General features: G+C 49.1%; 1 protein-coding gene across 4 annotated transcripts in view; it reads right to left on the bottom strand.

Moving 5' to 3' along the window:
• Positions 1 to 2,227: 2,227 nt before the first annotated feature.
• Positions 2,228 to 27,224, bottom strand: part of LUZP1 (leucine zipper protein 1) — a 40,679-nt gene continuing 15,682 nt past the window's right edge. For 3 of the 4 annotated variants that reach the window (XM_063356016.1, XM_063356018.1, XM_063356015.1), the window contains exons 2-4: positions 9,792 to 13,056; positions 4,878 to 5,042; positions 2,228 to 3,295 (exon numbers count right to left, since the gene is read on the bottom strand). In XM_063356016.1, the coding sequence (XP_063212086.1) occupies positions 3,257 to 3,295; positions 4,878 to 5,042; positions 9,792 to 12,938 (3,351 nt within the window). In that variant the 5' untranslated portion in view covers positions 12,939 to 13,056 and the 3' untranslated portion in view covers positions 2,228 to 3,256. Of the gene's footprint in view, positions 3,296 to 4,877; positions 5,043 to 9,791; positions 13,057 to 14,478; positions 14,586 to 27,224 lie in introns of those variants that run through there. The other variant, XM_063356017.1, reaches the window with a different exon arrangement.

The following is a 27,224-nucleotide window of genomic DNA, read 5'->3' as shown; positions in this document are numbered from 1 at the left end:
GAGGAGCTGCGTTGCTGGGTCAGCAGCTGGGGCTCCAGCTGTGTGCGGTGAGCCAGCTTGCCTGTGGCTAAGGAAAAGCCTGGTCCCGGCTGAGGGAAGGGGAGAACCAACAGCTATTGCTGCTGGTGGATTCGTCCCTTGCCCTTCAGACGTGGGGCTGCGTTACTGGGGTGAGCTGTGCGGCTGAGGAACTCTGATGAGCCAGAGTGTTGTGGGTAGGTACAGGGAAGCCTGCGTTAACCCGGCACGTCATGTCTTAGGGATGCACAGCTTTCCTGGCCGGGACTGAAACGAGTTTCCTTGGGAGGAGCTTTGGAAGCACCATGCTAAGCTGGATCCACGCCAGGAATGCAAGGAGAGGGCTGGTGGACGTGCACAGGCACCCAAGTGTCCCGCGGGATGGGGCCCACTGTCCTGCAGCAGGACAGGGATCGTCGCTGGGAAGAAAGCCATACAGTCGCTGCTCAAAGCCACCTTCATCCTCTCGAGTGCGTATGTGCTGGCTGCCTGTAAAACTGAGCTGCACGTCCTGGGCAGCGGTGGTGCCGGGGGGGCTCCTAAATGTGCTGCTTCCCTGTGAGACTGAACTGCAGGGCCAAGCAGGTCGTCGGCAGCGGTTCTGCCCCAGTGACTGCAACTGGGTATATATCACACGACTGCAGAGCTGCTCAGCAGCAAGTTTGGGAATGTAAATGGAAGTACATAATTACTGTGCTGTCTGAAGAGGCGGGTACCTGCCAAGACACCTCCAAGATGAGAACGCCCAGGTTCAGCAAGCAGGTACTGCAGGAAGCATTTGGGCTGCTCGTGGGAGCGCAGCCGCGGCTGGCTCAGAGCAGCGTCTCCCATGCAGATGGAAGAGGACCTGAGGCAGCGTGTTGAGTTTTGAAGGGAAATATTTTCCTTAAAAATTAAAATAAGGGACAAAGAGTCAGCACATAGCATCCTGAGGCTGGCAGAGGCCGGCAAGCGAGCCAGCCCTGTGAGAGCCCTGCTGAGATGTGGCACTTGTGGTCAGGCTGCAATTGTGTCCCTCAGCCGCGGGATTGTGCGACCGGGCCGGGGGAGCTGATGCTGTTCAAGCAAGCGATCTCAGTAATGTCTTTTTTTCGCCTGGGTGGGCGGTGATCCTGCCATACAGTTCATCTCTGTGCACAGCAGGGCTCTCAGGGTGGGTATTACAATTTCACAGGCTCATTAAAAAAAAAAATCTCCATTGTGGCTTTAGATTGCAAAATGTCTAATTTTCAGTATTTCCTGATAAACATGGGACACTTCAGAAATCTGAATTTAACTTCAGAATTTCAGTTTCTTCCACTTTTAGTTTGGACTTTGAGTTTAAAAATTTTTTGCCGTTCTACTCGATATAGTTATGCCATTCTCCACTAGCACTGCCATGTCAGGAAATGGTAAAAGATAGCAGTTAATATAATTTATTTTAATATAATTTAATTTTAACATTATTAGAGCTGCCACTTAGTACTAATTTAAAAGCATTATCTTTTTGTCTTGTTATGCAACTTGACACTTATACATGTCATAAAATATAAAAGAATAAATGAAGGGTTAAAAAGATAGGTTTGGGAAACCATCTAAAAACTGCAAAAGGAAACGCTTTTTTTTCAAAAATAATCTTTCCCTTCCTCCAAACAATCCTTATTAACACAAAAAAAAAGGAATTTAATCACTTTCCTTTTATATAAATGGTTCCATAGATATTTGCCAACCAGCTCTGGTTTTTTTTGATTCATTTGCCTCTCAGAATTGAGGCATATAATGGCAAGGGAGAGGGAGGAGGCAGCGCGGGCAGGCGCGCGCAGACAGTCACACCGCGCGGCTGCGGCAGCTGCTTGTCTGGAAGGTGTGGGAACGAGTGTGGGGTGCAACTCGGCTACAGGAGCTGTGGGGTGGCAGCACCTCCAAAACAGGTAAGGGACCGTCTCCCCTCTGCGGTGCCGTCGTCTCTCCGCAGCGAGGGGCGACTGTTTCTGACAGGCGGAAGAAAGCACCGGGGGAGGTCAGCGGTGGTTGGGGCCAGGACAGGACAAGCGTGGGCCAGCCCCAAGCTGGGTGGTGGGGTGTAAGGGAAGGACTGGCAGAGGTCTGGCTGGGTGAGCCAGATACAAGCACTGCGCGCGGGGCAGATGCTGCTCCAACACCTGAGCACCTCCTGGAGCTGCAGGGGCAGTGCCTTCCCCGACAGTGATGCCATCTGCGCTCGGTGGCCTGTGGGCACTGAAAGGGTAACAGACCTCTGTATTTGAAGCAGCCTCTGACCATACTCGGGTCCCACATACGGTGAACGGGGTGGTTCTGAAGAGGGGCACAGACCTAGGCTGCCTATGTAGCCATACTGGAGCTCAACTTAGGGTCTAATCCTGCTGTCTCCACCCTGGTTTTGGAAGGAACAAGGACGTTCTGCTTGTCTACGAGGAAAAGCACTTATTTCTTTTTCCCTTAGAGCTCAACTGCTGAGAGCGAGCAGCAGAAGTGCTGCCTGCAGAGCGTGATGGACATAAAGCTTCAGGTAAAAAAGCACCTCAGTCCGAGTCAGGGGGAAGTTTCACTGCTGCGTGAACTGCTGTTGGTTTGGCTCAGCGGATGATGACTTGGCGTGAGATCTCAGCTGGTGATGAGTAGGTCAGGCAAAGCTTGTTGCAGAGACCGATAGCAATAAAGAAGAAACTGCTTCTAAACAACGTTTTCTGCTCTCCTTCTCTCTTAACGTGTAAAGCAACCAGTGGGGAATGGTCTCCTCCTGCTGAGACACAGGCGGTGCTGGGAACACAGGTAGTGAGGTGACCACAATCCGAGCCAACAAGGGTGTATTAGGAGACTGCAAACTCTCCCTAGGACTGAGCCCTGTGTAGAGCCATGTGGGACAGCTGTCATGGGCTGGTGGACCGTAGTCACAGGGATACTTCTGGGATTTTTGTCTAAATGCAAGTGATTAACAAGAAGTACCATGGTTCAGAGTGGCTATGCAGTCAAGGTTTCCATGTGGAGACAGATCTATCATCCTATGAAGGAGATTAAGATTGCAGGTACAGAGATGAGAAGTGCGAGTCCCCTGAGCAAAGTCTCTGCAGCTGCCTCTTGAGCAATGAAGAAAAAGAATTCACTGGTAAAGCTCCTGTACCTTGCAAATCACATTAGAAAACTGCGGTCAGGCTAGCTTGTGATGCCCGAGAGCTAGGTACTGTCCTGCCTCTTGCTCCACCGTGCAGCACGTCCATTGAGCAGAAGGGAATACAACTCATCTCCGAGATGTTGTCCAGCAGGCACGGGAAGCGCTCTGTAAAATACAACCCCACAGCATCACAGACTGACAGCTGCCTCTGGCATCATTTTTGCTCTGGGGAATAGTGTTGTGATTGCCCTTAGGCAGCGACCCCAAAGCCCAGCAGGATCCTTGCCCAATGGTGGGGCAGGGGAGGGCAGCGGCAGGATCGGTTTGGAAGATACGGGCTCTGCCAGCGGTTACAGTTGAGTAGGCCCCAAGCAGAATGACCGGGCCCTGCCCCACACAGGCAGGACCTATTGTCTTTTTTTTTGCCGTAGCATACCCCGCACCCACTTCCACACTCGGCATGTGGATCTCGCAAGTGAGATGTGTGATACCTGACAGCACAGAGGAGATGGAGCTGCTCTAACGTGTGAATCTCCGTGTGCGAGGTGTTTGTGCTCCTGTAACAGTCAGTGGAGCTCTGGGCAAGACAGCAGATCCAAATGACTGTGTGTATGTTATGGGGACCTGACTTTACCCAGGTTTTTATTTGCTGTTGACCCAGTCTGTGCAGACAAAGGAAGCACAGCGCAGCCTCAGGTACAGGAGTCTCCATCTGGCCCGAGGAACGTCACTGTGGGTGATACCTCTTGGTCACCACACAGAGCATCGCTGTGGAGTCCCCTTCCTCAGCTACCAACAGGGACAGTGTGAGCTCACTGCTTCCTACTGCAAACGCTACCTATCTCTAAACTCCAGTCTGCAAAGCTCAGCTGGGACCACGTCCCTCTGGGCTCCTAATTTTGTGCAATGTCACCGAGATGTGACTATGTAGGGCGTTCAGCTGCCCCGCTGCAGCCCTGCTGCTCTCACATGAAGACTCAGCCACTCCTGTGCACGTCCAGGAAGACACACTGATGGCAAATTTGAGGTCTTAAGATGTTTCCTGCTGTGGGTGATCCGTGAATGGAAATACGCACTTTGCTCTGGGCAGCTGCAGAGGCAGAGAGGGAATGCCAGGAGAAAAAGAAAGTCTTTTGTACAGACATTAAGCATGGCTGTGCACCTAAGAATTAAAGGCTGCCTGGACCCCTCTGAAGGGAGTGCCCTTTGAAAGGCTGGAATATATGGCTTTTCATATGTCAGGCAGTAAGTCACGGTCACTATAACATGGGCCATTTCTCTATGTGTCCAGGAAGATGTGGTTTTGGAGGCAGAGCAGCAGGTACATAGCAGCTGACAAGCAACCTAGTAGTACAGCAGCCAGCTGAAGCAGGAAAGTCAAGGGCTCTGATTTTGTCTCTCCAATGTTTTTTCCAGCCCTGATTGTCCAATACATGCCAGGGGATGACTAGATGCAGTGCCTCTTATTCCCTGGAGAAAATTTTTAGCTGTAAAGCTAGGTGAAATAAGTTTAGAACAGAAAAATAAGGGAGTACATTTTACCGGTATAGGAACGTGATGAATAATTTACCGAGGCAATACAGTAGACAGTCCAGCTCTGGACAGTGCTAATTTAAGACTGGATTTCTCCTAAAAGGCTTACATTCATTTGGACAAGTTCTCTGAGTTATGTTACTGGGAGGTCAGTTCAGATACTGGCTTCTTGCCTTGTAACTCCCTTTTCTGGATGGTCCTTGAACTCACATACCTGCTCCTCCGCTTGCAGACCCAGTGGAGCGTGTGTGTTGGATTCGGGGTCCTGCAGCTCCATCTTAGTGGCTGGCCTTTTCCCTGCTGTGTCAACCTGGGAGAGGTACTCAGAAGAGCCGTATTGTTTTCTTCTGGAACTGGGCACAAAATCTTTGCTTTCATCCTGTTCAAAGGAAAATAAAGAGGGTTGGGACTCAGGGACTACGAAGGGGTCTGGAATAGTGCTGGGTTTTTGGTCCTGGGTTTGCAGTGCAAGGTGCTCCGCGCACAGGCCAGCTCTGGCATGTCCTCGCTTACGTGCTGTTTCATACAGGCTTTTTTTTTTTTTTTTTTTTTTTTTTAAAAACCATCCAGTAATTTAAAACCACCCAGCTTTATGGGTGTGGAGTCTTCTGTTCAGCTGAGTGACCCATGCACAAATCTGTGCTCCATCTGCGTGGCTCGCTGGGCCTAGAATACTGGTATCCACGAGGGACCAATGGCAGCAGAAAAATCCCACAGTTCAGTGATTGATGCAGTTTCTTAAAAATATTAACTCTGGGTTTTAACTACCATGGATGGGGGTGCCAGCAACCTGAATCTCCCACTTTCTTGGCAATGAGGATGTGATGTGGCAGTGTCCTACACCGTTTCCTGCTATAGGCATCTAAATGGCACTTTTAAACTCACTAATGTTTTCTTGAATGTCTGCAGAGACATTTATAGGGTTATAACCCTGGGACTCAGGTGCCTACGGGCTGCCTCAGGGGTGGTTGGGGCACCCATGTCTTTTACTGCACCCTGCTGTGACTCACGGGGTGAGGAGTCCCTGGCGCCTTCCAGCTCCCTGAGAAGACAGCAGCGCTTTTGCTGTTGCTGGCTGGAAAACCTCCACCACACTGTAAAGCACCATCAGAAACGAAACAATCACTGGGCAAAGCGCAAGGGCTGCACTGCACTGCTAAAGACTTTATCAGCTCTGCTTGCTTTGGGGATGGCATCGTGTTTGCTGAACCACCCAGTGCACAGCCCTGTGAGGGCCTGTGGGCACTAGTGGAACAAATTTGGTCCCTGCCCTGTGGCAAAAGGGACAGTGGGGAAGGGGGAGGCAGCGGCCCCTGTGCCTGGCAGAAAAGCATCTGAGCTGGCCACCAGGCTTTGATGGGCCCTCAGAAAGAAGCTGTGACATCTGGTGGGTCTGGATGGGCAGACATCTGCCCTGAGCTGTGGATGACATCCAGCAAACACTGGACCTGACCTCCCTCTTGTGATCCAAGCCCTACAAGAGAATCGAGATGTGAGCAACAGCAGCACCTCAGTGAACACACACAACACAGGGACAGGGACCTCCAACCAACCATGGGCCAGAGGTAACTATGACGGGCCAGGCTGCTCGTAAAAGTGAGGTGATAATTTTAATTTAATGAATGGCAGTCATCTTGACGGACCTAGAGAGCTTAGCAAGGGCTGGGCACCTATTTCTGATACAGTAGTTGTCTTTAGAGATGAGGGCACTGGCTGAGCATACAGATGCTCCATGCCCTTGTGCATCTGACAGTGTCAGTCCTGTCTCTGCTGTCAGGCAGCATGAATTTTTGACTATCAACCCAGATATGCTGGTCTCAAAGAGTTTCACAGAGCCAGGTGCAGGAGGCTGCTCACTGGCAAGCCCCTGGAAGCTGCTCTGAACAGCCTGTGACCCTCAGCACAAAACAGAACACAACCCGTAGACAAAGTTACTGAGGTCTGACATTTTTCAGTACTGACAAAGTAATGAAAGATGAAAACACAGGGATGTGGCATGGCTGGCTGCTTAAGTAGATGCTTATGTGACGTCAGCAAGGGCGAAATGGTGATGGATGCACTTTCTGTTAATCCCTAAGCAGAGGAGAGAAGGGGTGAGAGGCAGCACACCCCTGGATGCTGTCAGTGAGACTTTTCCATGAGAACCGCCCACCATAAGAAGGTACACAAGAAGTGAAGATTGCCTTTAGGTTTTTACCTAATTTATGCAGCACACAGCCCAGCTCCAGTCATATTAATGTTACAGCCACAAGACAAACAAATTAAGTGCGCTCATCTTGCCTTGGTGCCTGCTCATTTGCTCGCTGCCTGCCAGTGCTTTTGGACTAGTTTGGGCATGGCAAATTTTCACCAGTCCAACATCACACCAGAGAAATACCAACTTCGTTATCTGAAACACAAAGCCCAAAAGAATGATTGCTTGAGGTCTTGCACCTCCTCGTGTCTTTTATGGGAGCCCGAGGAAGGCTGTCTGCAAGCACTAGAGGGAGCTGGTCCTCAGGCTGCAGCATCCATCCCTCAGCACCTCTTCCTTGCTGGGTCTCCCACAGCAGCGCCCAAAGGAGCTGCTACTTCTGTAGCACAGGTATTGCTAAAGGCTGCCAACACCTCCTCTAGCTTCACTGGGGACCTTTTCCTACATCAGCGGTACAAAAACAGGAGGCTGAAATTATATCTTGTGCCTTGGCATCTCCTTGCAAGAATTATTTCCAGGTGCTCGGTTTGGGTCTGTCCTGAGGGACAGGATAAGAGGCAGGAGCTGAGCTTCCAGCTTGCTTTAGGCTCCTGCTGTGCTGCAGCAAATCGTCAGACGTGAGTATTTAATGGAGGAGCGGAAGATGTATATTGGCAAAACCAGCACAGACCTTGTGCTTCCCAAACACGATTCTTAAGGCAATCTCAGCTTTGGATAGCAGAGCTATGAAGAGGCGACAGTGATGCCTTCACAGGAAAGCTGAATGTGCAAAGTTAGCGCAGATCAGCGCCAAGCCTTCTGCCAGAGAAATAGCTACATCTTTAATCGAAACCCAAATCCCAGCAGAAACAGACTGCTTGTGATATGACACATATTACAAGTCTGAAGATAGCCTTCAAAGGCAGATACTTGGTGGTTTTTTCCAAGGGCATAAGCAATAATTTGAGCTGCCCAAATATATGAAATTTGGTATATCTGTGTATCTGCAGTCTTTCAGGGTAACTTGATGCTCCTCGTTTACAAGCTAAAAATATACCTAATTTATGACCGAGAATTCAGATTTGTGACTGTGTGGTGTCAGGGTGATTTTATTTTAAAGTACGATGCAGAGAGATACCTAACTCAATGCTCAGCAGCCCTCCGTGAACTAACCATGCGATCGCTTTCCTGACTGCTTGTCACTGCGGACACAGGCAAGGCTGGAAGCCAGCTAATCCATCAGGGATACCCAGGGTGACCACACAGAGATCAGTTCGCTCTGTCCCATACACTTCAGCAGCTGTTTTTTGTAGGCACACCGCAGAGCTAACAAATTTGATATGAGAGCAACCTTGAGACCACCCACAGAACGTACCGCAGAACTACACTCAGCCCTGGGTGGGCTGCTAGGGGGAAGATGGGAAAGAAATACCTGAGTGCCCACTCTTTAGGGCTTCATGACTGACCACTGTGAGCCCAGCTGCAAGTGGAGACCTCTGCAGCTGTGAGACTCGCGGTTGTGGGTGCTGTGAATTCAAACACCTGGATAAAGGGAGGGCCAGGGATGGACCTCCCCTTCCCCAAGCACATAAGCTGCCATTATGCAAAAGGACAACCTCAGTGATGTCAGTTCTGCGTGGATTCATGAGAGAGAAGTACAGACTGCCTGTGACCCATGAGCGACCCTGGCCAGGAAGATGGTCTTGGCTTGGAACTTCTCACCCTACAGGTAGGACAGAAACGGGGGCACGCAACACCCTTGTCCCCATGATTTCCATCACCTGCTTCAAGCACAGTGTCTGCGTGACGCCATTCCTAGGCGTCCCCTTCAATACAGGGTATTTAGGTTGCTCACTGGTGCTGATGAATGGCAGACATCATGCCTTAAGCCCCTGATGTATTCTTAGCATCCAAATGTAGCTGGAAGGCCAACCTGCACTTTGTGACAGCAGGCAATAGACTCTGCAAAGCAAAGCAGAAGTGAAAGAAAAGTTTCGAAAACGTAAAACTCCTTTCACGTCTTCACAACCTCATCTTTGTCAATGCCAGAGTCACTTGGTGATGAATCTGTCCCCTCTGCCACAAGCCCTGTCAGTTACTCAGCTGGCTCCTCCTGGAGACTGGCAATGGCCGCAGCTGCTTACAGCAGCTCTAAGTGAAGGGCAGAGCCCGGAGCTGCAACAGGAACCACAATGTGGTTTAATGGACCGGAGCAGCACTTGGTGCCAGCGACCTTGCTTGAAATACACTGGAGCCTGCAGCTCCGGTGGCAAGTAGAGCTCAAGTCTGCGTGTGTCAGCCCTGCTTTGAGGGACTCCCCTCACTGGTACCAGCCAAAGGAACAGAAAAAGTGCACGGCCACCCCTGTGGGTCTTCTTTCTTTTCAGGTGGGATATTGCTACAGACCAAGAAGGGAGCAGCCCTCTGTAACCAGTCACCAGTCATCTGTTTAGGAGAGGCCCAGGAAGCATTTCCAGTCCGGCTCTCAGCTCTGGTTTCACATGGGGAAACCATGCAGCTCACCAAAAGGAGCCATATCTCTACAGCTGCCATTAGAGCTATAGCTCCACCTGAGGCACCTTACTGAAATCTGCTCATTTCCATCATTTTTTCATTACTATTCCAAATTGACAGTGCTGTGCAAAGCCACTCTGAAAAGCATACCATATCCTACATAAGCTGTGACTATGTCTTCTCTAATCTTGGCAAGACCAAATGCTACTATGTAGTTACTCATATGGGATTACAAGACCCGAGCAGATGGATCTAATTGCAAGAAGTCTAAATTGGGTACTTCACATATGAGATGCTCCACTGAAGACAGCAGGAGCTGGGAGAGGGCAGCACTTAAGAAAATAAACTGTAAGAATTTCAAATCAGGCACCCTACAACTAACAGGCAACTTGGAAATCCTCAGCAACGGAAAGACAAGTCTGTTTAATACAGGATACTTACAGGTAGCGTGGTCCGGTGCCAAGCAGAAGCTGCTGTAGGATCGCTTGCACAGCTCCTGCGTGTTAGCAGTTCAGATGCACTTAAGTTACTTTTGGTCCTTCGGGACCCCAGTTCAGGGGCACTCCAGGAATTAGCCGTGACACTGGTCCTCGCTGAGGTCTGCTCCAGGGAGTTTGGTTTTGTACTGTTCGCTTCCATTTCTGAGAGGTCCACTGAGGACCTACAAGCGTTTGTAGTGCTGGAAGATGCACTTTTCTCCACTTTGGTTTGAGAGTCTTCCAGGGAACGTAAGCCTTGCCGTGTTCTCCAAGAACTTCTCACAGTGACATGTTTTGTTTCGGATGAAGCTGCATCTGAAGACCCATGGCTCTTCCAGCTGATTGTCTCTGAAGGCGGCTCACTGTTCCTCTCCGTGAGTTCAGAAGTCTTTATCACAATGCTGCTTCTGGAGACCACTGTTTCTGCTTTACTTCTCAGTGCTGCCTCGCCAGTTCTGTCCATCTCAGATAATTTCAGAGCACTTTTATTAATTGATATCTCAAAGGGTGTGGGGACATTGCTTGCTATTGGTGAAGGCTCATTTGGAGCAACTCTGATGTTGCTGGTGGTAACGTGCCTTTCCCTTGCTGCTACATCTGCACTAGTCCTTGGAGCTGTTGGCTCAGAAGGAAAGATTGTGATGCTGCTTGTCATTTTATTTGTTACCATTTTAAAAACAGACTTCTGTTTTTCTGACTCTGCCTCAGAAACAGTCCCCCCCATGACTGCCTTCGTATCCTTTTCAACAATTGCAGGTTTAATGACAGCTTTTGATCTCAGAGCTTCTCTTGGGCTGAATGACCTCCTGGATTTAAATTCTCCAACGCTGGCATCTGACGGTTTTATACACTTGCTGGAGTCTTCATCGTTTACAGTGTTTTTGTCATTTTCAAAAAGCGACGCTCTAAAAACTCCCCTGGAATTGGAGAACTGCTTGGAACCTTTCTTTCTTGTCTCAGAATCTGAGTGAATGATTGCTTTTTTGCTTCTTCCCAATTCTTCATCTGAATTAACTTTTTCCAGGTTACTCTGGATGGTTTTGGAGTCCGTTTTTAAGCCAGCGTTTACATGATCCATTGCTGAAGTTGAAGACTGCTCCACGTCTTCTTTATCAAGACCTGTGAGAATCTGCAGAATGTCCTCCTGACTCCTGGAGCGATGGGAACGCTTTGCTAGTGTTGAAAGCTTCGCACTTTCAAGTGATGTGCTTGCAAATTCTTTTTCCTGGGAGATTATTGCTCTTTTAGCCCTCCCCTCCAAGGGCTGTTTGTGTGATGCAGCAGAAGTGTTCACTGCTTCTGCTTTAGAGCCAGCGGAGTCCAACACCGACACATGGGAGGAGAGGTGGTACCTGTACGCCGAACCTGTGCTGTTGGAAGAAGCGTGACTACCCCTGGCAAGCAGCGTGTCCCCTGAGCTGTCACTGACTTCTGCCTGGCTTGTTTTCATCTTCTCTGCCAAAGAAGCCGCTGATTCTCCTTTACTTGACTTTTCATCCCGTGCGTCAGCACCGGCTTGGCTGTTGCCACGGAGCACCTGAGATGGCTTTTCAGCTTTGGCTCTTGGCCCTGTGTCAGCAACAGGTTTGGAAGGTGACTTCCAAGATTTCTGCTCCTGTGCAGCAGGAGGATATCGGCTGAGGACAGAGGGCTGCTCTTTTGATCTCTTCCCCTCATTTTGTGTGATGCAGCCTTCCTTCTGACCAGAAGAAAAAGTGGATTTCTCTTCCAGTCTTTTTGTATCTGTCACAGCAGTGTCTGAAAGTGCAGATGCACCAGATGCTTTTCCTGCTTTTCTGTTCATTAGGCTTGGGCTGGGCACCTGCTTACCACCATGGCTGTAGCTGTCATTACTGACAGAGAAATCTCTGTTCCTTGCTCTTTCCCGGCGCTGCTGGGGTGAGAGCTCCCTTGGCTTGTGCTTGGCAGCTGCCAAATCAGCTGCGACACCTCTGTATTTAGGTCTGTCATGTTTTCCTCTGCCAGAAAAGCTTGTATCTTCATTTTCAACCTCGCCATTCTCTAAATCTTTCTGTTTCTTTATCTGCATTTTTATTTCTTCTAGCTGACCCGTTAAGAGTTTGTTTTTATTCTGTTCACTTAAATAACTATCTTGCAGGTCATTGTTTTTGGCTCTCATTTTTTTAAGTTCTTCTTCTAAAGATTCAAAACGTTTGATCTGAGCTTTAAGTTTATCAATTTCTTGGGTGAGATCTTTCACTTTGTTGTCTTCCTGATTTTTATTCTTTTGGTTTTCTGATTTATTCCTGGTTTCATTTTCTACATGTTTAAGGTAATCTACACTTCCCTTCCTCCTGGTCTCCTTAGAGGGCAATGCAGAAGTTAAGTCATCTTCAATTCTCAAATCATTTCTGTCCAGGAGATTATTTGATGACCTTTCTAGCAAGTTGGATGCATTTCTAGTTTGGTCTGCCCTATTTAGTTTATTGTTTTGTTCTAATTTTTGTGTTAGCTCCTGGATTATTTTTTCGTTCTGCTTTTCTCTTTCATTAAAATGTTTTCTTTCATTGATAAAGCTCAGCGCTAAGGATTTCAGTTTTTCTAACTCGCCTGTTAAGCTCTGCTCGGTTTTATCCAGCCTGTCCTCAGATGCTTCCAGTTCTTTCACTTTCACTCTAAGTATTTCTAATTCTGTAGATATCTTTTTGGTCAAGTTCTTTTCTTCATTGAGGCTAAGACACAGCTGCGTACAGTCGTTCTTGCTCCTACCGAAGGCCTCTTCCAGCTTTTCCAGCTCTGCCATTCTCCTCTGAAGGTGTTCAATTTCTGACTTCAGCTCTCGGGTGAGGCTCTCTTCCTCTTCAAGTTTTTCTTTCATTAACCGGCAAAGCTCTTCAGCCTTCCTAATTTCTTCATCCTTGCCTTCGATCTTCAGCACTCTTTTCCGCAGGGCTTCGATGTCAGCCAGCATGCTGGAGTTGCTGCCTTCTGCCTGGATCACTTTGTCCTGGAGGTCAAGCAGCTCATCCTCTGCTTTCTGCAGATTTTTGGCTGCTTCCTCCAGTTCATCAAGGCGGCGACTAAGACTCTGCAATTTGAATCGTAGGTGCCGATTTGAGGTTTCCTTGTAACCTGTAAATTCTGCCATGTTTATTTTTTATTCCTTTTAGGTGAAAGCTTTGCTTAGTCTGGATGAATGGTGTGGTCTTTAACACCTTGTGGATTCCTGGTACGTTACCGTTTCTTTGAACAGAGGCAATCTCACCCTGAAAGAAAAAATGCTTAAAATCAATATAAGAGCTCAGAATATAAACATTCTCACAGTATAAGTTAGACTATATATATTTATATAAATAACTTTTTAATTAAACACATTTCTGAGTGCTAAATTAGGAGAAATGAAACTGCAGAGAGGAGCTACGGTCCATTTGCTTCGGTTATACAGGGTTTCCAAAAATAGCCTGTTCCAAATAGCCAAGGGAAGGAAGGGCCCTCCTCTGCTGGTCCGCGCAGGCAGGTTGTGCACAACCAACGGACGACAGGCCCTCGCGCCAGCGCTTGGCACTCTGCATGCTCTGCCCACGTGCAAGCTCTTGGGCTGTGGAGGGTCAGGCACGTGCAGGACTCGGGTCCCTGTTCATGGACATGCCCACGCAGCAGACACCTCTTTTCAGCACCGCACCAGTCTCCCGAAGACGCCTTAGAGACAAAGATTCAGGAAACATAAACAAGACCTGGAAGCTAGAAAATGCAACCCCCAGCCATTTGGTGGCCACTGAGGAAGGGGCAAGCCCCCCACGCCCAGCTTGCAGATGGGGGATGTGAGAGCTGCTGCCAGTCAGCACTGCCTATCGCTGCCAGTACTGCTCCTGCAGCCCAGACTGCTCAGGCTTGTAGTCACATCCCGACTTCACACGGCTTGTAGTCACATCCCAAGGACACTATGCCAGTGGAGTTTCAAGTTTCTCCCTGCTGTTTCAAAAGCTGTTGTTGCCCTCTGCTGCCACCCACTCGCACCCAGGAGATGAGCAGTTGAGAATGCTCACGCCTCTCCTCCTTGCTGCTACTGACAATGAGCAGCGATTATAACACGTGGGCACACTCCGATGCGTTAAATGTAGATCTCTTCCCAGCTCACCCCAGAGGTGGCAGGGCTTTTTTTAAACAGCCCCTCTGTGCTTGGCAGGGAGTAGCAGGCAGGGGGACTTGAGCAAGCCAGAACAGCTGCGGGGAGGATCTGACGTCCCTCTTTGGTGCTCAGCATTAGCATCGTCCAGTCCTGGGCCTGAGGCACATCCCCAGTGTGTGCGAGGGCTACTCCAAAGTTGAGGGGAGGGTGACTGCAGCTCTTTGAACTGCACCCTTGCTCAGGCTGTCTGCCTTGAAGCAGGACTTCGCCTACAGCATTTTTGTGGAGCTCCCAGCAGAGGAAACACTCAGGAGTTTCCTATTTCACAGTGCCAAGAGGCGACGAGCAGGATGTGGGGAGGAGACAGCACTGGTAAGGGAGACTGCGGCGCCCCGATGCGAAGCCTTTGAGACTGAAGGTGATTCATTTCCTGCTGGCCAGGGGCCCGGGCTGCCAACAGGCACCCGCCGCACACACCGGGCACTGGATGCACACCAGGCACCCCGCCACCCCTCTCCCAAGGGACCTCCCGCTCTCGGGGAGGGGGGGCATCACCAACCTGTTTGCTTGGTCTCGCGCACCTCAGGAAGCTGAAAGGAGCACCGCGTTGTGCGCCCAGAGAGGAACCTCAGCACGCCGTGCACTGCGGTGCGCCTGGCCTTGGACACATGCCTGTCCCCTCCCTCCCCACCATGACCACATCCTGCTCCTGGGCCACCCTCCCTCACACTGCCCACAGACCGTAAAGGCCGCACGGGCCACAGCCCTGCTGCGCGGCTGTCTGCTGACAGGCACGGCTGTGCAGGCCCCGGCAGGGTCCCGTCTACAAACGTCACCAGCGCGTTGCAGGAGAGGCCAAAGCGAGCAGCTTTGCAGTGCCCCGAGAACAAAGCCCTGTCCCCAGCAGGCCTCCGAGCAGGGAGTTAATGGTTAACCTGGCATTGGCCACAGGTTGGGAAGCGAGAGCGGCCTGGTCCCCCGGACACAGCCGGCAGAGCCTGAGGCGGGCAGGGCACAGCAGGGCTGGCATGCAGCGCTGGGTCCAGGCCACAGCTCCTGGCGAGCTCAGGGGAGAGGGGGCCTGCGGGGGTGGCTCTGGCTCCCACGTGACGGGCTCCTCACCACAGAGACCATGGTGGGCTCAGCAAGCTCTGCCAGTGGGACCAGTCCTACACTCCCCTTTGTGGGAAGGGGGGAGAAATGGAGAGCTACCTCCACAGGCGACTGGGCAGAGGGGTGAGGCAGAAGGGCCACTCTTCCCTTTCCTCCCTCCCCTTGTACATCCCAAATATTCCTGCAGCATCAACTGGCACCTGGATGGAGTAGGACCTCCCCCCAATACACTCAGCACCCTGGGGAAGCCCTACCATGGAGGCCAGTAGAGGCTCAAGCTCAGTGAGCAACTGGGTGCAGAGTGGTGACCTTGCTGTGAAGACAACGGGTTTCTGCAGACAGAAGAAACAATCACCCCAGGAGGTGATGTGGGATGGTCCAACGCAGTCTGCACCAGGAAGGAAGGGGGTTATGAGCACAGATCCCTGGGAAGGGACCAGTATTGCTGATGAACCACCCATCTTGTTGCTCCACCAAACCACACTCGTAAAGTTGGTTCCTACAGAGTCTGGACCGTGGCTAATAACATGCGTTTGTGTCCGCACAAGATAATGGTTGGTGAAGAGCTCGGTGTGGGCCACGAGTCAGGATTTAGACCCTCTGGCCACATTGTCACAGTTCATATGACCTCTTGTCATAAAGAGCAGGAGAGGGATGTTGGGACTGAGTCACTGATCCCCTCTGTGGATGTCAGAGGCTGGCTCAGAAGCCCAGAGGAGAACCTGATTTAGGAGGAAACGCTCAAATCTTTGAATGAAGCAGAAAATTGAACTCAGTAATTAATTGCATGAATGAATTACTAGTGGTGTCCCCCAGCGGCTGATGATGTTTAATGTCTTTATTGACAACAGAGGTGGATGGAGCACATTCTCGGCAAGTTCATGGATGATACTAGACTGGGAGGTGCGGGAGTGCACGGCTGATACGCTGGAGGGCGGGGCTGCTACTCAGAGGTACCTTGACAAGCTGGAGAAAGGAGTGGAGAGCAGCCTCAGGAAAATGAAGTCCAAGTCCTGCTCCTGAGGCAACAGGACAGGCTAGGGATGGTGGCTAGAAAGCAGCTTCACAGAAAAGGATCTGGGGACTCTTGGAGAATGAAAAGTTGAACACAGGTCAGCAGCGTGTCCTTCTGGCTAAGGTGGCCAACCACAGGTCAGGCTGTGTCAGCATGTCTGCAGCCAGCAGGTCGAGAGAGGTGATCCTTCCTCTGTTTGGCTCTCACGAGGCCACATCTAAAGTGCAGTGCATAGTTTGGGACTGCCCCAGTACAAGAAAGACACAGATGTCCTGGGCTGAGGCCTGTAGGATGGCCATGGGCTGGAGCAGTGGACATACAAGGAAACACTGAAGGAACTGGATTTACTCATCCTGAAGAAGAGAAGACAAAGACCTGCTGCTGCTTGCAGCTACCGAATGGGCCAGTGTAGAGAAGACAGAGTCAGGCTCTCCTCTGAGGAACACAGTGAAAGAAGCAAAAGATACAAGCTACAAGAAGAAAAAAATCCAAGCAGATATTAGTACCTTCCCCCCAACACCTTCAGACTGGTCAAACACTGGCACAGGGCCCAGAGAGGCTGTGAGTACCTCCATCCCTGGAGGTACTCAGAGCTCTAACAGAGCTACTCTACCCTGTAACTCCCCAATACCTCCCCAGCTGACATGATTTACTGCAAGACATGAAAGAGGGTCAATCTACTTAATTTAATAAGGAGAAGGAGACGCAAAGCAACATCTTCTACAAACAAATATGTTAAGAGAAAGTATCAGAAGTCTTCTAGCAGAAGGCCCTCCTGGCGGCATAGCCAGAACCAACCCCAGCGCTTGGAAACAGAACCTGTAACAAATTAGTATTACAAATAAAGTGCACATTTATAAGATTGAGGGGAATCAGCCAATATAAAATACTATCTTAGATGTAATGGCTGCTTTAAGCTGGTCATGCTTTGAGTGAGGGCTTGGACCTCCGGTGAGAGACCTCCAGGGGTACTTCCAGCCTAAATTACACTGCCTGTTCGTGACTGTTCTTCGCTAGTCTGTCACTGATATCAACTTATCAGAAGGAATGGTGCAGGATTCAATATTCAATTATTAATGCTGATTAATATTGTTGGGGGATGTTTAAACAGGACTTGTTAAATAAATCTGGTAAGGCAATAACTTGCTCAGCTTGTAAAGGTACTGAACGATCTGACATGAAGGTACGGACTCGAGATTTCTCTCTCTCTTTTTGGAAAATGAGCAGTTCTCATCCTAGCTCTATTTTACATTTTTTAGCAAAAAATAGGAAGAAAAGAAGATGAGAATTTTCACAAATAGCAAAAAAAACCGTGGCAGTGGCAAATATAATATGGACAGTTCAGTTAAACAGAGCCATCTGAGTCACTGATAAAGGGAGATCAAAGACTCCGAAGCGCCGTATCCTGCAAACACTGAAAAGGCTTAAATGGTCACAGCAGAAACCTTATGTACAGAAGAGGTGACGCATTGCTGCAGCTCAGAGGCAGATGCCCTTGGCTGTATCAGCAAGAAATACTGAGTAGAAGAATGACAGTAGAAATGACATTATTTTGTATGCAGTACTGGACCGTGCATTTACACCCCCAAGTCTGACGCATCTCACCTTGCTTAAATAGTGAAATAGAGCAAGAGAGACACCTACAAATTGCTCCTCAGGCTTCTAGATTCAAAGAGAAAAAGACGCTCGAGCGTCTTCATCTGCCCTTCCCGGGGAGACATGACTTTCCACACAAGGAGAGGAATCACCCTTTGAGGGATCGTACTCTGCCCACTGATGATGAAAGGAGCTTAGACACGGGCTCAGGCACCGACTTCTGGATGGTAGTTGTCTCCCCTGGGAATGGTCCCCCTCTCTCTCCAGGGTCCACGCATCAAAAACACAAGCGGAAATTTAGGGAAAAGCTGAGGAAAATATTGGGAAAGCTCAGTAAAGTAGTCATGAGTGCTTTTACCCTTTAAAACTCTAAGAAATCACAGTTTTCCACCTGAACAACAAGGGTAATCCTGCATTAAACCAAGAACCACAATAGCATCTGTTTGGATTCGATTTCTTGAAAAAACTCCTTTCCGATGAGACATGTAGGAAGCCTGGGGAATCTCCAACCACCTGTTATTCAAAGCAAATATCAAGGCAAAAATGTGTGGCCGGTAAATACCTACAAGGAGAAAAGATTTTTGCCTGATCTACAAGGTTCTTCATTAGAGTACATTAAGCCCAAACCCAATTTCACAAGAGAAAGGGTGTCAGGAGGATGGGGCCAGGCTCTTTTCAGTGGTGCCCAGCAACAGGACAAGGGGAACGGGCACAAACTGGAGCATAGGCACTTCCACCTAAACATGAGGAGAAACTTCTTTGCTGCGAGGGCGGCAGAGCCCTGGCACAGGCTGCCCAGAGAGGTGGTGGAATCTCTGTCTCTGGAGACATCCCAAAGCCGCCTGGACGCGTTCCTGTGCCACCTGCTCTGGGTGACCCTGCTCTGGCAGGGGGTTGGATGAGATGATCTCCAGAGGTCCCTTCCCACCCCTGCCCGTCTGGGATTCTGTGAAATGTGGCACACAATTTAACCGACTCACTGCAGGATTCACTATTTAAATGACTCATTCTGGTTCTACCTTTCCCCATTGATTTTTCATTGGGTTTTCTGGTCTTCCTCAACAAGTGCGTGTATCTCCTAACTTTATTTATATTTATCATTATCAATTGCATCCTCCCCCTGTTTGTACAGACTGGTTTTCGGGGCTCTTTTGACTCTGCATGGTTTTGCCCATGGCATCCTGTTTAACACCTGTGAGAATTCAGTATTGAGGACATTTACTAGAGTACTTTTGTGACTCTAAATTACCCTTCCCGTTTTTAAATTTAGTTTTTTCTGCACACTCAGTTTTGCTCATCATTACCTACAGTTTTATGAAAATGTTTCTTTAGCAGCATCATTCGATATAACCTCCCAGTGGGACTATATTGTCTTGTTTGCAAAAAGCACACACAGTCAGTTCACAGCTGTGCATAGAGGCAAAAAACCTTTATCTAGAAACATTTATGCTAGCTGAAATACTTTATGAATTGAGAGATAACCATCTTTTATTTCAGGAACAGCAATTAAATGACTATTACTTGAGACCTACACAGATAATCTCTGCCAGAAGTCCTTAGAACTGTGACACTGCTGCTCTCCAGATGCACAGAAGCATCTTACCCTACGTGTTGTGTTCCTTGCTCTGATTTGGGTGTTGGTACGAGCCCCACAAGCTCTGGGTTTCAGGATGTCCCCAACATACCCATGTTGGCACCCACTCCTACTGTGCTCTTTGCTATGCCAAGATGAAAATGCTGCCAGCTGCCACGCGTGTTTCTCGAGTGCTAGAAGAACGCTGCTATCCCTCACGAGCACATTTTGCACTTAATCTTCGGGGTTTTTTTATCTTTTTACTTGCACTTTTATACTGATAATGCCACAACCCTCACTGTGACTGGGGGAGCTGGGGCCCCCAGTGACAGCACTGCTGGTCTTCCGCAGTACCCATCATCAAAAGGGTAAGATCACATCATATATGTTAAGTTTTAGCCTTACCTAATCCTAAAGATGAATGAGAATTATTAATCTCTTGGCCTAGAGCCACTTCTTATTCATTTCTTCTTTTTCTCTTGAAGCTGTAGGGGTTTCCAGTAGACTCTGGAAAGCAGCACTCATCATAGGCAATAGAATCATACATTTGTTCAGGTTAGAAGGAACCTTAAAGATCATCTCGTTCCATCCCCCTGCCCTGGGCAGGGACACCTCCCACCAGCCCAGGTTGCTCCAAGCCCCGGCCAACCTGGCCTTGAACCCCTCCAGGGATGGGGCAGCCACAGCTTCTCTGGGCAACCTGGGCCAGGGGCTCACCACCCTCATAGCCAAGAATTTCTTCCCAATATCTCATCTAAATCTCCCCTCTTCCAGTTTAAAACTGTTACCTCTTGCCCTATCGCTCCCCTCCCTGATCCAGAGTCCCTCCCCAGCTCTCCTTGAGCCCCTTCAGGTACTGGAAGGCTGCTGTAAGGTCTCCCCAGAGCCTTCTCTTCTCCAGGCTGAACCCCACCAAGTCTCTCAGCCTGTCCTCACAGCAGAGGGACTCCAGCCCTCGGTTCATCTTCGTGGCCCTCCGCTGGGCCCGTTCCAGCATGTCCATGTCCTTCTTGTGCTGAGGACTCCAGAGCTGCACGCAGTACTCCAGGTGGGGTCTCACCAGAGCAGAGTAGAGGGGCAGAATCCCCTCCCTCACCCTGCTGGCCACGCTTCTTTCGATGCAGTCCAGGATGCGGTTGGCTTTCTGGGCTGCAAGCACACATTGACGACTCATGTTGAGCTTCTCGTCCACCAGCATCCCCAAGTCCTTCTCCTCAGGGCTGCTCTCAAGCCATTCTCTGCCCAGCCTGGATTTGTGCCTGGGACTGCCATGACCCAGGTGCAGGACTTTGCACTTGACCTGGTTGAACCTCATGAGGTTTACATGGGGTCACCTCTCCAGCCTGTCGAGGTCCCTCTGGATGGCATCCCTTCCCTCCAGTGTGTTGACCGTGCCACACAGCTTGGTGTCATCGGCAAACTTGCTGAAGGTGCACTCAATCCCATTGTCCATGTCTCCAACAAACAGCACCAGTCCCAGTACTGACCCCTGAGGAACATCACTCATCACTGGTTTCCACTTGGACGTTGAGCCATTGACCACAACCCTCTGAATGCGGACATCCGGCCAGTTCCTTATCCACCAAATGGTCCATCCATCAAATCCGTGTCTCTCCAATTTAAAGACCAGGATGTCGTGCGGGACAGTGTCAAATGCTTTGCATAAGTCCAGGTAGATGACGTTTGTTGCTCTTGCCTTGTCCATCAACACTGTAACCCCATCATAGAAGGACACCAAATTTGTCAAGCACGATTTGCCATTGAAGCCATGTTGGCTGTCACCAATCACCTCCTTATTTTCCATGTGCCTTAGCAGAGATTCCAGGAGGATCTGCTCCATGATTGTGCCAGGCATAGAGGTGAGACTGACCGGCCTGTAGTTCCCTGGGTCTTCCTTTCTTCCCTTTTTGAAAATGGGAGTTATGTTTCCCCTTTCCCAGTCAGTGGGAACTTCACCAGACTGACACAACTTTTCAAATATAACGGAAAGTGGCTTAGCAACTTCATCTGCCAGTTCCCTCAGGACCCATGGATGGATTTCATCAGGTCCCATGGACCTGTGCACCTTCAGGTTCCTCAGATGGTCTCGAACTTGATCTTCGCGTACAGTGAGTGGTTCTTCATTCTCATAGCCCCTGCCTTTGCCGCCTTCTACTTCAGAGATAATAGCAATTTGCCCCATTGTAGTTGGATGTCCTAGGGGTCCTCCACACTGTCGAATGCACACAAGTTAAGAGTTTTGCATTCCTCAGCTGACAGGTGGTCTAATTTTAGGGGAGGAGCAGAGTGCGGCTATTGTCCATGCTCTTGTGAATGGGGTGTAAACCTGGTGCTACTCCCTCCACCTTCCCAAATGTTGGGGTGAGCTTAGATCCTCCCTGTTCTGTTTTCTGCTAAGTTATTACTCAGAATACCCGTGGGAACTGTATTTTTGCACTGAGCACAATGCTGGGAGTGTTTGCGCACACCTGGGGAAAGGGAGCCTTAGGCAATGCAGGTCTCCACGCTATGTATTCAGATTGCATTAGGAGGCTGACAGTCACTTCAGGCATAAGGACAGGTTTGGAGACATACATCGGCAAAACCTGGGGTAGCAAGGGAGTTCCTCTTAGCGGTCCCAGATGGCCAAGCAGGTCAGGGGGGAGCTGACTAGACTATGCTCTGGTTCTAACGCACGCTTTTCTACCTGAAGTATAGGTTAGGTGTGTTTGTTGGATTCTGCTGCCTGTGCATATACATTTGCAGTTTTAATGAAAGGGTTTCTGGTGTTGCAAACGTATGCAATGGAGTGTGAACATATTATGCTCAAATGCGGTAATGCTTCTGACAATTCATGCTTGTATCACCACTCAACACGGTGAGAGCATCAGTGGGATTTTTCTTCCCTGCCCCAGGGTGGAATGGTCTGGGAGGAGTCCAGCATGTCATTCTTCATTTGTAGAGCAGAATTTCTCTGCCGTTTATATAGAATAAGGATATGGGTGTCACAAATTGCAGCAGATGAGGATACTGAGCTTCAATCAGTTAAAGACAGAAGGAAGGAAAGTTTTTCTTAATTTTATTTTGCCTTTTATGAGCTCCTTCAAGCACCTAGTTCTTGACCCCACACAATGATACATACTCATAGGAACAAGAGAAAAATACTCCAGAAGAAAAAAGGGTATAAAAAAAGATATTAAGACTAGATAAGAGCCAGAGTCCACTATGTGTCATCAACGCCATGTGCCACCTGCAAGTGCCATACAACCTCCTGGGGCAGCTGAGGAGAAGCAGACGATGTGTTTGCTTACACAGGGTGGGGAAAGAGGCAACCTGGCCCCACTGAACACAAAGGCAAAATGGCAAGTGATTTTTAGAGATGTCTGTATTTTGAGGGATGAACTGTTTCAGAAATGTCTGCATCTAGTGGGAGAGGAAATTCTCAAACTCAGAACAAGCTAAGCAATCTGGAAGTGGTCTGAATATTGACTAGACAATGCTAGACCAGAGACGTGAAATAATGAGACAGCAGCCAAAAATAACCACAGTCAGCACAACGTTCAAGGAGACTAAAACAAAGACACCAAGTAACATCTACAGCAAGTGTGGGAGACTGCAGCAGGCTCTGCAGATGCAGGAGAGGAGCTGGCATGTCACCGAGTCACACTGACCCTACGCAGTCTGATCACCCAATGAACTTAGTGCTGCTCTGCTTCCAGCATCATAAAAGGAATTTTTATACATGGAGCTGGCGGGGCCAATGTGAAAGAAGCAGAGCATCAAGCCAAGCCCAGTCGATCAGGGCAGATGCTTTGAGCAGCAACAGGGTTTGAGCAGGCACAGTTGCTGTTGCTTTACTGTGCACAGCAGAGATTTTGCTTTTCTCTACAAACCTACTACCGCTCTCTTCTGGCTTCCCTTCAAAATCACTGCTTGCCTCGCACTGTAAAGACTCGTGAATAAAGACTCGCTGAGACCAGGTCTGAGCATTTGGTGACTAGGTGCAGCATCTTCCTTCCAGCAATACGTGATTGTGTTAGCCTGCATAAGTGCCAAACAGAGCCCTGCAGCTGGTGGCATCCTTACCCTGGGAACCCCATGGCAAGGAAGATGTACCTGTACTCCAGAGCTCTTGATCTGAAATGGATCAATACTTTCAGAGCCCCCCAGCATGCTGCTCCTATCTGCCAGGTATCAAAACGTGCCTTGTGCACGCAGCAGACAAGTTACCTATTTTGACAAGTTCTACATTTGCCTTATTTTGAATTCAGCAACACATTTTTATGTATTGTAGGCAAGCAGAAGAGTTGGTGGACAGCTGGGGACCTCAAGAATTACCTTCCTGCCTTCTTCACACTGCCTCAATAAAACTGCCCCATCCAACACTGGAATCAAAGCTGAGGAACATGGTTTTCTTCTCTGACTTGGTGTCCCGTGCTGCTACTTGTAACTGTCCTCAGAAACAGATTTTACTGTCACGTTTGACTTCACAAACACTATGCAGGCATCTCTCCAGTGAGTCACAAACTTGGCAGCATCCTGCGGATGGCATGGGAAAAACAGCCCCAGCTCAGTGGCGCCTTTGTCTTCCACCTCCTTCACCCCTCCATCCCTCCCTCCCACCTCCATCAGGGTCAGCATTGCAAGGGCTTCAGGGGCCATGGCTGCTACCGTCACTTATCTTCACCCCCATAACGTGCTAGTGTCAAGGTGCTGCCTGTAGCTGAACCACCCATGGGCTGGCTGAAAGTCAAGAGGATCCAAACTTTAGGAGGCCACAGGCTAACTGAAGCTTCCCAACTCTCCTGCCACAGGGCCAGGATTTTGTCTGTTCCTGTTGTCTACGTTGTACCCAGTTGTCGTTGGTTTTTTATCTGTAATTCTCCAACACTGCCTCTTTTGAGGAAAGAGACCTCAGACTCCTCAGGGATACTGCAATATTTACGAAGACATTATGAAGTTCAATGTTAATAGCAGTACAAACTCCAGAGTATTAGAGGAGGAATGTAAACCAGCAGGGAAAACTAGTGCCCAGTCTTGAGTGCTGCGGGCTTCTGGCTCGTCCATTTCAGATGCATGTAAGCAGACTGCCCAGGATCAGTCCCTCCAGCCTGAAACAGCTGATGGGGGAAGAAGGTATTAAGACAGAGCCATAAAAATCAGGAGAGAAGCAGAGGAAGTTGATGTTTGCTGCCATCCATAAAACACAAACTGATGGGCATCGGCTGAAACTACTGCGGGAAGGTCCAGAGCAAGCAGCCAAACCATGGAAATCACCACTTGCAGAATAAGTTTATACAGATCCAGAAAATTATTAGAAAAATTAATGGAAGAAAACATCAAAGATTATTGAATGCAAAGAACGCAAAATCCTATGACTCGGGAAGTCCCTGGAAGTGGGCAAGGTGGGGGGAATCATACTGTATGTCAGCTATTCTCACGCTCATCCCCAACATCTGCTTTTGGCCACTGGTGCAGTTAGGATGCTGAGGAGACGGGCACCTTGGTCTGACCTACAGTGCCCTCTCTTCTGTTCCTTTTGTTCTCTCCCACGTCACTTCAGTCTACCTCCCTCCGCTTCTCAAACTTTCATTTTCCCCAGATATTTAGTGTATGGTAAAAGCTCTTCTCAGACCCATCTTCTGCATTGTCACTTTAACAAGCTTGCCTCCTACACTTGATCTTCTAACCTCTTCATTTGGCCACCACGAATCTTACCCTTCAAGCACAGCTCTATTCCCTCCGCCTTCTTCTGTCATACTTGTGTTGAAGGCTGGGACAGTAATATCAGCTCCCGTTCCTGCTGGTGTTTTCACTCCCTCTTCCGCTCATCCCTGGTTGGGCTCACTGTTCAGCACTCTCCTCCTTGTACGTGGTGTTATGCTGAGGAACTCCTTCCTGCAGGATATTCTGGAAGCTAAAAGTCCTTATGGGTTCATAAAGCAGCAACTAGATAAATTCATGGAAGAAAAATCCCTCAAGTTAATACATATAGGGACAGGGACCCCCTCCTAATTCAGCAAGTCTCTGAGCCAAAACTTGGACATTGGGAGAATCCTGTGGCCTGCATCATTGCACAGTTTCCCTGTCCCTATCCTTCCTGGGAGACCACTTCCAGCCATTGCTGGAGATGGGATATGGGGTAGGTAAATCTTTGCTCTCATCCAGTAGAGCTCTTATCATCTTCTTGGGCTCTTGCATTGTCCTGCCCCAAACACCTATCCAGGTCAGACAGGGCTAAGACTGCACATCTGACAAGCGCCACACTACAAATGGGCTAAGTACCCAAAAGCATAAACCCACACAATTTATTGTCCAGCAACATGTACAGAGCTGGGAAAGGCATGCCTGGTACACCAACCCCTACCATTCTGTGACTCTGCGATTCTGTGATACACCTATTAAGAGCAGCTCCAAGGACTCACAACCATCTCTGAATCATTTTGCTCATTTGGCATAGACAGCTTTAACTTTTACATTCTTCCTAGCATTACACCTGAGAGCCACACGGGCACTCGTACATCCCCATTGGCATGAAAATTACAGGGTATTTTATGTTCCTCCGCACCCCATCTGATACAGGGTAAACTCCACTCTCCTAAGGAGTGGTGGAAGGACATCTGAGCCAGCTCCTAGGCAGGAACCCTCCTTTGATCGCTGTGAGCTTCCCTGGCCAAGAGCCTAGCTCTGCCATTCAGATGTTTTCACACAGATCCCCACAAACCCTGCAGAAAATGGGGACCGCTCCAAAAGACCTCCCAAAAAAACGAGCTCACGGACCCAGTAGCACAGAAAACTGGTTATTCTTGTGACTTTCTTCACAGAAGAACTCAATCAATGAAGTTTGTAAGTGCTAAAATGAAAGCTTTTTAGCTCCCTTACACCCACCACAAGAACAGCTTAGGGAGCTGCCACAGCTCCTGACTGCCCTGAACTACGGCAGCTACTGAACCATCTGTTTTCTGCCTTGGACAGAAATGAAAGGACAGGCTGGTTGCCCACCTGTGGGTGGGTGCCTGCCCAGCCTTGGCACAGAAATGCAATTCGGCAAACTCCCAGCAGATCTCAAAAGCTGGGACACAGCAGAGTTTTGGGAAAAGGAAGTGTACAGGCCCAAAAGAAGCTACACTTCACATCTGCACCAGTGTCTGGAGGCCAAGACAGCAATGTGGCTATAGGGCAAAGTCATGTGGGGAGGCTAAGCAGAAAACAACCACCTAACATCTCCCAGTGTGCTGATCAACAGTGCAATTAGAGAACAATGGCATGCACCTCCCATCCCCACCCACACAGCCCCAGCTATCCCCAGTGTTCAACGTGACAGTGCACGCTCCTAGCTTTCTAATGCATGCCCCAATTTTTTTCTCTAGGACCAGTAGGGCTGCTGTCATCATCGTTTGAAGTATATTTCAGAAGAAAGCAGCAGCTCTGCTAATAATCTGGAAGGGCAGGGTCCCAGGCTGCCTGCTGCTGCCATGGAGCAACTCTGAAAAGCCACAGTGGCACGTTCGATTCACACAAAAAAGCCTATAGGGCATCACACTGAACCCCAACCCACTGCTACTGGGCTTCCCCAGCAGCCCTGACTGTCTTTTGATGCACTGCAGCACAGCTAGTCCCATGGCCTATTTTCGACATTGTTCTGAACATTCATTCATTAAAGCAGCATTTGAAAAATCTATTGCCACGGCAATGGCTCTCTGGCCCTCAGACCATACAATAACACTCCAGAAGGAAGCTGGCACTTTCCAGGTTTTTGAGCTAGTCTACCCATGGAGGTGTCCTTTGATAGTATTTACTCAAAGATTCCCCCAGGTCCTCTTTCTTCCGCTGCCCATTTGACACAAGGTTTACAAGTTGTCTTTCCTGAGGTCCATGATCTGATGAAAACACAAGTTTCCTTCCTTGTGTTGCAATTTTGGATTCCTACACTTTGTTCTGCTTCAGCCATTTAAACAAGTAATAGGTCTGCTGCTGCTTGCTCAGGGATGTCCCAAACTGTCCTAACGCTGCAGCTGCTGGAGCAGTG

The sequence above is a fragment of the Chroicocephalus ridibundus genome, chromosome 19, assembly GCF_963924245.1.
Source record: "Chroicocephalus ridibundus chromosome 19, bChrRid1.1, whole genome shotgun sequence".
Taxonomy (NCBI): domain Eukaryota; kingdom Metazoa; phylum Chordata; class Aves; order Charadriiformes; family Laridae; genus Chroicocephalus; species Chroicocephalus ridibundus.
Note: the sequence above shows the minus strand (reverse complement) of the source record. Positions and strands in the feature narration are given on the sequence as shown.